This window comes from Salmo salar, chromosome 26 (assembly GCF_965601325.2).
Source record: "Salmo salar chromosome 26, fSalSal1, whole genome shotgun sequence".
NCBI classification, from domain to species: domain Eukaryota; kingdom Metazoa; phylum Chordata; class Actinopteri; order Salmoniformes; family Salmonidae; genus Salmo; species Salmo salar.
The window spans coordinates 13,619,749-13,632,842 of NC_138316.1; the positions used below are offsets into that span (position 1 = coordinate 13,619,749).

At 43.9% G+C, this 13,094-nt stretch overlaps 1 protein-coding gene across 4 annotated transcripts in view; it reads left to right on the forward strand.

The window, feature by feature from the left end:
- LOC106587291 (phosphorylase b kinase regulatory subunit beta) overlaps positions 1–13,094 on the forward strand; it is a 72,704-nt gene that overhangs the window by 40,405 nt on the left and 19,205 nt on the right. For all 4 annotated transcript variants that reach the window (XM_014175541.3, XM_014175540.3, XM_014175542.3 and 1 more), the window contains 2 exons: positions 9,743–9,798; positions 12,495–12,588. In XM_014175541.3, coding sequence (XP_014031016.3) covers positions 9,743–9,798; positions 12,495–12,588 — 150 coding nt within the window. The remainder of the gene's footprint in view (positions 1–9,742; positions 9,799–12,494; positions 12,589–13,094) is intronic.

The window sequence follows — 13,094 nt, forward strand, 5'->3', positions numbered from 1 at the left end:
AACCTCAAAGGGCTTTACTTTGTGGGGGAACTCGCCTCATCCACCACCAATGAAATTAGCAAATAAATAGTAAGTCATTTCTCTCTTTTCTACATGCGTACACATACTCTCATCACACACACACACCTAGTCACAGTATTGGATGCGTGTACTGTACAGTTGCTCTCTGGCAGCCAATTCCTTATACCTCTAGTCCCCATAACAGAAACAGCTTTCTCTTTAACTGAGTGATTCTGTGAGCCACAGAACAAGGTTAATGGAAAATGTCCAAAGCACAGCGCATACCGGGAGCTGTCACTCAGCCCTGCATCTGTGATAAGGTCTGAAGGTGAGAGGGCTTCAATTGGCCATCACGGTATAAGGCACAAAGAAGCCCCTTCAGACAAAGAGAGGCGCAACATGGTAGGCATTTGAGGTTGTCGATTTTAGTGTCTCCACTAAATGCACAATGATGTTGGGGAATTCATTTTACAGTCCTGACAGTATCCCAGAATGTCTTTTTCCAACTTTCCAAGCTTTTGAAAGTCAAACTCTAAACCCCTTGCTCATACCTTTTCTGCATTCTGGGTTTCATGCTACAGGCTTGTTTTGTGTCACCATATGAAGGAAAGGCTTCTCAGATCCATTGTAGAACAAAGGAAACTGTATTCAAATCAAATTGTATTTGTCACATGCGCCAAATACAACAGGTGTAGACCTTACAGTGAAATGCTTACTTACAAGCCCTTAACCAACAATGTTTTTATGCAAATATGCTGAGTAGCCATTTGATTAGCTGTTCAGGAGTCTTCTGGCTTTGGGGTAGAAGCTGTTTAGAAGCCTCTTAGACCTAGACTTGGCGTTCCGGTACCACTTGCCGTGCGGTCGCAGAAAGAACGGTCTATGACTAGGGTTGCTGGAGTCTTTGACAATTTTTAGGGTCTTCCTCTGACATAGAGGCCCGGTGATGTACTGGGCCGTACGCACTACCCTCTGTAAAGCCTTGCGGTCGGAGGCGAGGCTGAGCAGTTGCCATACCAGGTAGTGATGCAGCCAGTCAGGGTGCTCTTGATGATGCAGCTGTAAAACTTTTTCAGGATCTTAGGACCCATGCCAAATCTTTTCAGTCTCCTGAGGGGGAATAGGTTTTGCCATGCCCTCTTCACGACTGTCTTGGTGTGCTTGGACCATGTTAGTTTGTTGGTGATGTGGACGCCAAGGAACTTGAAGCTCTCAACCTGCTCCACTACAGCCCCGTCAATGAGAATGGGGCCGTGCTCGGTCCTCCTTTTCCTGTAGTACACAATCATCTCCATTGTCTTGGTCATGTTGAGGGAGATGTTGTTGTCCTTGCACCACACGGTCAGGTCTCTGACCTCCTCTCTATAGGCTGTCTCATCGTTGTCCATGATCAGGCGTACCACTTGTGTCATCAGCAAACTTAATGATGGTGTTGGAGTTGTGCCTGGCCGTGCAGTTATGAGTGAACATGGGAGTACAGGAGGGGACTGAGCACGCACCCCTGAGGGGCCCCCGTGTTGAGGATCAGCATGGCGGATGTGTTGTTACCTACCCTTACCACCTGGGGGCAGCCCGTCAGGAAGTCCAGGATCCAGTTGCAGAGAGAGGTGTTTAGTCCCAGGGTCCTTAGCTTAGTGATGAGCTTTGAGGCCACTATGGTGTTGAACGCTGAGCTGTAGTCAATGAATTCATTCTCACATAGATGTTCCTTTTGTCCAGGTGGGAAAGGGCAGTGTGGAGTGCAATAGAGATTGCATCCTCTGTGGATATGTTTGAGCGGTTTGCAAATTGGAGTGGGTCTAGGGTTTCTGGGATAATGGTGTTGATGTGAGCCATGACCAGCCTTTCAAAGCATTTCATGTCTACAGACGTGAGTGCTACTTGTCAGTAGTCATTTAGGCAGGTTACCTTAGTGTTTTTGGGCAAAGGGACTATGGTGGTCTGCTTGAAACATGTTGGTATTACAGACTCAGACAGGGAGAGGTTGAACATTTTGATTATGTTCAAAAATAAAATAATTTGCATGTTTTAACATAGTATAACAAACATTAGAGGGATTTCAATTCGCCATAGATTAAGCTGTTCTGAGGACACCATTTTATATGCATAATCCAGACAATGTTTCTTCCCTGTTTTGATGTGACATACTGAATGGTTGTGAACAGATGGATGTTATTTTTTCCCTTGCATCCAAAGATAAATAATATTCATTAGCAGGACAGGGCTGCCAAATGGCACGCTGACAGCACAGTAGAGCAGAGCTGGGCCCCCCACTGACAGCACAGTAGAGCAGAGCTGGGCCCCCCTCTGACAGCACAGTAGAGCAGGGCGGGGCCCCCCTCTGACTGCAAGAGCACAGGAGAGATTGCCGGCGACCTGAACCTGGAACGAGTAAGCAATCTCTCACTTAACGTGACAGCAAAAGTTGATCACATCCTCTGTTTTAGTAATTTTACAAGGCCCCGGTCCCAAATCAAAGCCGCATTAATGTGTTTTTATACATTTGGCCCAGTGGTTTTTCCCAGCTCCCTGTCTGGTTTATTGGCCATCATTAAACAAAATGGAACATTTATTTAGCTAGGCAAATCAGTTAAGAACAAATTCTTATTTACAAATATGGCCTACACCGGCCAAACCCAGACGATGCTGGGACAATTGTGCGCCACCCTATGGGCCGGTTGTGATACAGCCTGGATTCGAACCAGGGTGTCTGTAGTGATGCCTCAAGCACTCGGGAGCCCACTAATGGATAGTGAGCTGTGAGCAGGATAACTTCCAATTTGGCTTTCATTGTCTTTCCAAAGGCAAGCATCTACAAAGTTGACCACCTCCTCGCCAGGCGAACACAGTTTGATCTTTTATCAGGGGGGCCATGCTGCTGAACGTGATTCTCTCTGTGAGTCTCGCTGAATGTGGCCCATGGTGTGCTCTACCCCTCTCCCAGTGCCCTTTATCAGAAAGGTCTCTATTTGGGTGAAAACAACAGTTGTGTTTCATCATCCCTGTCTGGGCATATCAATTATCTGTCATGGTGAGCACTGCGCTGGGGTTAGAGCCAGGTCAGTCACATGCGCCAGAGCAGAGCCCATTTAGATGGCACAGTCATATGGGTCTCCTAACTCGCTCGTGCTGCTGCAGTTGCCATGCCAATGTTACTGCACACCAGGCTCGGTGCATTAAAAACAAATACAAAAACGGCATGTGGATGGCGAACTGGAAAAGGGCTTTGACATTATTATGACAATTATTACCACGTAGGTGACTTGTCAGTCTCCACACTTACACTCACTGCCCTCCCATTCCTTCTGGGTGACGCAGTCCCGTTTTCCATCCCCATTTTAATAGGACTTTAATCCATAATGGCAAAACGGTACTTGAATGTGGGCTGACGCTGTCAGCTTAGAGGCCTTCATTGTATTGGGGAGAGACAACGGCATTGACATGGCAAGTGCATGTTCAGGAGTGTCTGGGCTGGTGTGTCCACTCTCTGGGTGACGCTGCTGCAGCACCCATACAGATCAGTTCATAGTCTTTGATAATCGGGTCTGCCTATCTCTCCCAGTCTCCCCAGCAGAATCTCAATGGGAATTACATCAAATACACTAGGTTTGACAAGCCCAGGCTCAAGGAGGCTTTCATAGGGCTCAGCTTAATATAAATTGATTTTTTTTTTGTCATAAAGATTGCAGACTAAACCTAATATATCTGCAGTATGCCCAGAGAGAGAAAGAGAGAGAGGCCGATGCGTATCAAAATCTCAGCAAGGATCCCTCCATAATTACATAGCAAAGAATCCAATCCCCACCTTTTTCAATTTCTGTGAAGTGATTGTGTCTGTACCGCCACTGTTAGTCATATCCCAAACTAAGTTCATTAAGTCAGCCTTTGTCATGCTACCTGGAAATGTAAAATGCAAGGAAATAAAGTGTTCTTTTTAAATGCCAACCTTGAGAAAGTACAATCAAAAACGTGGCTCCTGCTTGGCTGTCTGCGCACTAACAATGTGTAGCACGTCACTGCCGATAGCGTTGTCTTAGTGTCTTGTCAAGCTTATTTTAAACAACACCCTAGTAACACACATACAGTGATGCAAGTTTAGTATATGTACATTTAGGTCATAACTCCTTTGATCTAAACTTGCACGTAAAAATGCCGAGCATCAACAGAGTGCATTTTATTTGGTGTTTTGTCTGTTGTGTGCACACTCATGGGTACGTTCATGTCTATGTATAGGATTGTGTCTATGTATACTGAACAAAAATATTAACACAACATGCAACAATTTCAAAGATTTGACTGAGTTACAGTTCATATAAGGAAATCAGTCAATTGAGAGCAAAATATTAGGAAGGTGTTCCTAATGTTTGGTATGTTCTGTGTATATGAAAGAGTCTAGAGTGGCGTATGTATGTGTTTATAGCAAATGTGTGCTGGACTGATGCTGTGAAGGCCCGTGGCCAGTCCCTGTCGGGCTGTGCAACCTTGAGCTGGTTAGCTTGGGTCAGTGGACAGAAGGGCTCAGCAGGGTCTAGCACTGAATCACTGAAGACATATTGAGAGTGGGGGATGGGACTGGGATGGGAGGGAGGGAGGGATGAGACTGGGATGAGACTGGGATTTGAGGGATGGGACGGGGATGGGAGGGATGGGATAGGACTGGGAAGGGACTGGGAGAAGTGGGATGGGACTGGGATGGGAGGGATGGGACTGGGATGGGAGGGATGGGACTGGGATGGGAGGGATGGGACTGGGAGAGGAGGGAAGGGACTGGGAGAAGTGCGATGGGACTGGGATGGGAGGGATGGGACTGGGATGGGATTTGAGGGATGGGACTGGGATGGGAGAGGAGGGATGGGACTGGGAGAAGTGGGATGGGACCGGGAGAAGTGGGATGGGACCGGGAGAGGAGGGATGGGACTGGGATGGGATTTGAGGGATGGGACTGGGATGGGAGAGGAGGGATGGGACTGGGAGAAGTGGGATGGGACCGGGAGAGGAGGGATGGGACTGGGATGGGAGAGGAGGGATGGGACTGGGATGGGAGAGGAGGGAAGGGACTGGGAGAAGTGCGATGGGACTGGGATGGGATTTGAGGGATGGGACTGGGATGGGAAGCTCGGTGCACAAGCTATGTCAGAAAAGGACAGAAACTGTAATATAATATATGCCATTTAGCAGATGCTTTTATCCAAAGCGACTTAGTCATGCGTGCATACATTATACGTATGGGAATCAAACCCAATACCCTGGTGTTACAAGCACCATGCTCTACCAACTGAGCTACAAAAGATGGAAACACGCATATGTAAAAACAAAATGTCCCCCCATCGGACTCCTGGCGGTTTCCTACCATATACAATATAGATTTTAATGCTATTTCATACTATGGTATTTAAAGAGATTGAACTGGATCTTAAGCACTTAGAAATGTGTAACATATTGTACGAATTGCAGGACAGAACATAAATGGATGGCATTGTACACAATTTATTGCGAAACATTTTCAGGGACCCATTTTGGCTCGTGAGCGCTACTTTCAAATCTACTGGATGGAATTATACAAAACCAATGTAACACATCTTTAAGTCCCTGTTTTTGTACATTGGTTTTACATCTAAGATAAGTGAAATCTGCTAACATTACAATTACTTCATATATTTTTTTAGATTGACAGTTTTCCTCTGTGAAATGATTCAGTCTTAGTCATAATTTACGTAGTGACTTATTTTAAAGTAGTGTTTTTTTCAGGCTATTGAACCATGTATTGGAGTACATTCATAGTTCAATTGCTTTGAGGAGATAGGCCTACAGTATGTGTATATTTTAGTTACTTGCAATTTGTGAGCAAAGCAGGATTATGCCTATGAGAACTAAGGTGCTTTCCAGATGCTTGGAAAGTTCCACTGTGTGAAACGCAATCTGTATGCAGAGGACACGTGTTTGTACCCAGCGTGCAGCGTGAGAAGTCTGAAGGGGCCTTCTCCCTCCATCAGCACCACTGTGTCACATTTCAATGCTTTTAATTTGGGAAAATCTCAAATGAAGCAGAGATTAAACTCATTTATATTTGCAGTCTGGAAGTGGCACTCATGAATCAGCTTGTTTTGCAATTGGGCTTCTACTAGTTGAGATGCACATTTCTCATGCTGAGACACAAGCTACCTTTGATGCAAATTGCTTACCTAAGTTGGAGGAGTTTTACTTGCAGGTGTTTATTTTTTTTATTTTTATGAGCAATTTATTCTACTCATTCTTTTCAACAGCCTGATATGCGAGAGGAGTAGCTAGACAAGTTGTAGAAGAGCATTTATTCCAATTAGTGAGATTTTTCTGACAGATGTTTCTGTTCTCAATGTATTGATGTTATTACTTTAGTAGCAGCATATGGAGAATGTGTCTGAGGAAGTAAATATTTCAGCTCTCCTTCAGACAGAAGAGCCTTGGGTATGTACTGCACTATTAAATATGACCATCATTACTCTAAAAGAAAACAAATACAGAACAAAGACACTCTCCATCTGTCTCTTCCTCTGCAAACAATACACGTCTTCCTCTAACACCAGTCAAAATGTTAAGTATTTTGTTTGTGTCTGTTCACACATTTACTGAGCATTGAGGTGGCATTATGAGAGACCACTTGGTCAGTGTTTCCTGGCTGTAGTGTCCTCAGTGTGTTGTCCCTCCATCTGCTCTGGCCCCAGTTACCCCAGGAGCTGGGGGGACCCTGGCCCAGGACCTAGGGCCCAGTGCCAGGTGCCAGCAGGCAGGAACATGAGGTGCTAATTGAAGCTTGACCTGTCTTATCCAGTTTTTTGTTTGTTCCTGAGACATAACGAGATCTCTACAATACCTTTTAAGATGTTCCAGTACATTCTGCTGTCCTATTGAAGCGTTGCTTTAAACCTAATTACCCGCCAGGGAAGTATAGTGGTGGGCTGGAGAGAGAGAAGATATTTCCTGCATTATATCAAATCAAAGTTTATTTGTCACGTGCGCCGAATACAACAGGTGTAGACCTTAGTGAAATGCTTACTTACAGGCTCTAACCAATAGTGCGAAAAAAAGGTGTGTGCGTGTGCGCGCGCATCGGAGCCAGTGTAGTATGATTCAATCTTAGCCCTGTATTGACGCTTTGCCTGTTTGATGGTTCGTCGCAGGGCATAGCGGGAGTTCTTGTAAGCTTCCGGGTTAGAGTTCCGCACCTTGAAAGCGGCAGCTCTAACCTTTAGCTCAGTGCAAATGTTGCCTGTAATCCATGGCTTCTGGTTGGGGTATGTACGTACAGTCACTGTGGGGACGACGTCCTCGATGCACTTATTGATAAAGCCAGTGACTAATGTGGTGTATTCCTCAATGTCATCGGAAGAATCCCGGAACATGTTCCAGTCTGTGATAGCAAAACAGTCCTGTAGTTTAGCATCTGCTTCATCTGACCACTTTTTTATAGACCGAGTCACTGGTCCATCCTGCTTTACTTTTTGCTTGTAAGCAGGAATCAGGAGGATAGAGTTGTGGTCGGATTTACCAAATGGAGGGCGAGGGAGAGCTTTGTACGCGTCTCTGTGTGTGGAGTACAGGTGATCTAGAATTTTTTTTCCCTCTGGTTTTTTATTTCCATCTTCATTTCTTTTTTTCTTTATTTATTTCTTTCTCTCTTCAAATGGTTCCTTTGTGTTTTGGAGCAGAATGCTAATGAGATATGATTTCCATTGCAGTGTTTTAAAAGCCGCTGCTCACAATTAATCAGCAGAGATATCTGTGAACCTCTTTCACCCCCACTCTCCCGGATTCCTCTGATTAATGATAACGAGGGTGTTGAGAAAAGCCTGCTCTTTCCGCCCAAACAAAATGGCTTCCAGCCTTCTCTTCTCTGCCTGCGTCAGGCTTCCCACCGGGTCATCTAAAAGAGCGTTGCCTCTGATGAACAGCCCCCTCCTGTGAATCACAAGATGTTCTTTTCTAATGGCTCAGGGATTTTAATCATTTAACTCCAGTGATATGATTCACTCTGTTTACAAATCACTTATCTCTGAATACATCTCCCGGGACTCAGCGGAGGGAGGCGGAAATGCAATTGCGGCAAATAGAAGAGAAAGTAAGCATGATCATTAGATCAACGTCATTCTATCCTGAAAGATGACTCCTTCAAAGATTCACAGGTGTATGACGGGCAGTTGTATCATATGCAAACCTTTCACCTTTAGTCCATAGTTGAGCTTTATTCATGTAACTTACTTCTGAAGCAAAGAGGCACTGCTTCTCCGACGCATCTGTGACAATGTTTACATGCACACACCAATATCCTGTTATTGTTCAGGATACTCCAGTATTCTGCTTTTGAGCTCACGCATATAAACATCATATCCCGTTTACAATAACCCGAAAAATCTTGTATCCCGGTTATGTGAAACCAGGATAAGATGCCTGGAATATGCTGATCTTAGACAGGATACTGTGGCATGTAAACATATTATTTTGCTTACTGTTGTTTTTCTCAGTCTGCACAGGCTCAGTTGCGCATAATCATGGGTGTTGTGTGATGGTGTTTTCATCTGATTATCAAACAAATCACTTTAAAAAGGAGGCCTCCTGCGCAGTTCCATTCCCCATAATAATTCTAGCATAATTTATTGACCCCTAATTTAGACTGCTTCTGCTTATCATTTCCGACATTTGGTAGGACATTTGTTTGTCAACTATAATTAGCTATAGGCAGCTTTTCTTCTGTCATAACTTGTTGCCCTAGAAGACTGACTAAAGTCGTGCTCACCAGAGTAATGTCTTACATCGATAGAATGCGTGCACTAATCTAGCTAACACCGGTAAAGTTGTCTATTTGGTTTAGGGACCTGGAGAAAATGCAATAGCTCGAACAGTGGAACGATTGGTCCTGTGCAAAATGGCCATTGTCATCAGTTTAACCCGTTTTAATTAAGTAAATGAAAAGCTGAGAAAACAATCAAACACGTTTCTGATAAGACTTCACTTTATCTTGGGCGCATACTTCACAGTATGTGGTTAAAATAGTCTGCTTGCATAAGTGTCAAAGATAACACAATACGCACCCATTCACATTTTCTCAAGAGATGCTGAAAGAAAGAAATCATATTTCTCCACTCCTGTTCCCGAGAAACTAGCATTTTACTGCAAGAAATGCATAATTCTGCAGGAGTTATTATATTACTGTACATGTGAGAGGTTGTAGGCCTACAGTCAGTGTCCAGATTTCAGTTACTATTCCATTTCACCCATACGAACTTCAATTAGGAATATTCTGTTTATTCACGGATACAGGGATACTCGTGAACGGGATATCAAAAGGTGCATGTAAACAGGTTATCCAGAAATAAGACCTTAAGCAGGATATGAGCTACTATCCGGAATACTGTGGTCACTGATACTTCTGATTTAATATGGCCAACCCAACTACTACAAAATCAGTAGTTTATAACCACTCTAAAGATTACCACTGTTCAAACTCCTGTAATGACAGGGTACGCTGAGGTATGTTTCATGGTTCACCTCTCTCCCTCCTCTCATCACTTTTCTATTCCCTCAAAACACTTTATCTCCTATTCACAGCTTTGCTTTACAAGCGGAGCAATTTTGACTGCAATGTATTATACCAGAGATAACAACTCAGTATATTATTGTGATTTTGTTATATACTATTAACTGAATTTGTATTTTCCCCTGCAGTTGAGTATGTTCACTTTTCTATCTCTTTCTCTCTGTGTTCCAGGGTCCCATTGATAATGACACGGTGGTCCATGTGGCCCTGATTGCTGAGAGCCAGAGGTATGTGATGGGAAAGATAAATAGGAAACTGTGTGCGGTAGCTATGTGTCTCTGCGATGAGAGAATAGTACAGTTGAAGTTGGAAGTTTACATACACTTAGGTTGGAGTCATTAAAACTCGTTTTTCAACCACTCCACAAATTTCTTGTTAACAAACTATAGTTTTGGCAAGTCGGTTAGGACATCTACTTTGTGCATGACACAAGTAATTTTTTTCAACAATTGTTTACAGACAGATGATTTCACTTATAATTCACTATATCACAATTCCAGTGGGTCAGAAGTTTACAAACACTAAGTTGACTGTGCCTTTAAACAGCTTGGAAAATTCCAGAAAATGATGTCATGGCTTTAGAAGCTTCTGTTAGGCTAATTGACGTCATTTGAGTCAATTGGAGGTGTACCTGTGGATGTATTTCAAGGCCTTACCTTCAAACTCAGTGCCTCTTTGCTTGACATCATGGGAAAATCAAAAGAAATCAGCTAAGACCTCACAAGTCTGGTTCATCCTTGGGAGTAATTTCCAAATGCCTGAAGGTACCACGTTCATCTGTACAAACAATAGTACGCAAGTATAAACACCATGGGACCACGCAGCCGTCATACCGCTCAGAAAGGAGACACATTCTGTCTCCTAGAGATGAACGTACATTGGTGCGAAAAGTGCAAATCAATCCCAGAACAGCAGCAAAGGACCTTGTGAAGATGCTGGAGGAAACAGGTACAAAAGTATCTATATTCACAGTAAAACGAGTCTTATATCAACATAACCTGAAAGGCCGCTCAGCAAGGAAGAAGCCACTGCTCCAAAACCGCCATACAAAAAGCCAGACTACAGTTTGTAACTGCACATGGGGACAAAGAGCGTACTTTTTTGGAGAAATGTCCTCTGGTCTGATGAAACAAAAATAGAACTGTTTGGCCATAATGACCATCGTTATGTTTGGAGGAAAAAGGGGTAGGCTTGCAAGCCGAAGAACACCATCCCAATCGTGAAGGATGGGGGTGGCAGCATCATGTTGTTGGGGTGCTTTCCTGCAGGAGGGACTGGTGCACTTTGCAAAATAGATGGCATCATGAGGGAGGGAAATTATGTGGATATATTGAAGCAACATGTCAAGACATCAGTCAGGAAGTTAAAGCTTGGTTGCAAATGGGTCTTCCAAATGGACAATGACCCCAAGCATACTTCCAAAGTTGTGGCAAAATGGCTTAAGGACAAAAAATGAAGGTATTGGAGTGGCCATCACAAAGCCCTGACCTCAACCCTATAGAACATTTGTGGGCAGAACTGAAAAGGCGTGTGCGAGCAAGGAGGCCTACAACCTGACTCAGTTACACCAGCTCTGTCAGGAGGAATGGGCCAAAATTCACCCAACTTATTGTGGGAAGCTTGTGGAAGGCTACTCGAAACGTTTGACCCAAGTTAAACAATTTAAAGACAATGCTACCAAATACTAATTGAGTGTATGTAAACATCTGACCCACTGGGAATGTGATGGAAGAAATGAAAGCTGAAATAAATTATTCTCTCTACTATTATTTGGACATTTCACATTCTTAAAAAAAAGTGGTGATCCTAACTGACCTAAGACAGGGATTTTTTACTAGGATTAAATGTCAGGAATTGTGAAAAACGGAGTTTAAATGTATTTGGCTAAGGTTTATGTAAACTTCCGACTTCAACTGTATGTGTATGTGTGCGTGAGAGAGAGAGTCTGTGGTAGTTAAGAAAGCTGGTTGTTTTTCCTCCCTTTCTCCTTCTCTCGTCTGTGGTGCTATTGCACTGTGCACATTAAGCGACAGGCCAGTGCGCAGTCTTCATCTATTAGCACCCTAATTTAGCTGTGGAGTCATGAGAGAGGGAAGTTAAAGAGGTCAGCTGGCCAGCTGAAGCCTGTTAACCTGTCCTGCTGTTCCAATCAGATGGCAGGCTTTCCTCAGCAGCTAACCTAACACTCTGCCTGCTCACTTCCACCAAGCCTTTACCTAATGCTTGTTTCAGAGGATTTTTCAAGATGTAGCTTGTACAAAACCCTATAACTTTAATCATTAAACCCTTACTGAACCCTCTCTCTGGCTAGGACGTGTAGACAAACTCTGTGTGATTTATTTTTTTCCACTGCAGTAGAAGTGACCATCCCCCACCTCAGCCTGACCCTATTGTCCAGTGGCAGAGGCCAATTCACACCAATGTGTTCGGGACTAGGTTGTCAGGGAACAGATTCAGCTGACCTGGTCAGCCAATCAATAGCCTAGCCTGGGAGCAGCCAAACCCCACTCTGCCTCAACTCTTCAGTTGTTTCCAGGAGGAGAACAGGTTGAGACAACCTCTGTAAACTCCCGTCTTCCACGTCAACTCACATTTGAATCTTTCCACATGGACAATCCTTCTTCTGGACTCCCTGACTGGTGTTTTTGTGTGTCTTTGACCATAAAATCACAAAACACTATTCACTACAACACTTTCAGTAGTCTATCCTCCTTCTTGTTTGCTGTGTGTCTGTTTGGTAATAAACGTGTGTTCTGTACATCTGTCTCCTCATTTACGTCCTCTAACCAGCACCTCTATCGGAGTCCACCACCAGTTGGTGGCGCGCTTTTTCATAGCTAATGTACTTTTGGCCACCCAGACTGTTGGGCTTCCTGAACAGTCCTGGCTATGTAGCCTAACAGTGTGTTGTGTTGTGTTGCAGACTGCAGGTGTTCCTGAACACCTATGGCATCCAGACTCAGACACCCCAGCAGGTGGAGCCCATTCAGATCTGGGCCCAGAAGGAGCTGGTCAATGTGAGTTATACCACAGAATGAAATATGAGTGATATTCGTCACAATTTTTTTTTAAAACCTTTATTTAACTAGGCAGGTCAGTTAAGAACAAGTTCTTATTTACAATGACGGTCTACCGGGGAACAGTGAGTTAACTGCCTTGTTCAGGGGCAGAACGACAGATTATTACCTTGTCAGCTCGGGGATCCGAGGCTACCTGCTGCCCCAAATGGGTAATACCACATCCTGACCTTAGGCCTGCTGCGAGCCCAAACGTTGGTCATTAAATGCTCACTGCAAGGAGAGAAGATTGTGCAACATTCATGTACATTTTCTGAAGGTAGGTAATACACCTGATTTTAGAAAGCAATAAACAAATCAATCAAGTCAATTACCTAGATGTCCAAGGACATCTATCAATATGTCAGCCGAGCATATGGGCGTAGTCAATTCATCTGACTGTCAATCTTACATCCAAGTTCTATTAAGAAATCCCTCTTGGTTGCTCAATCAGTCAAAGCTAGGCT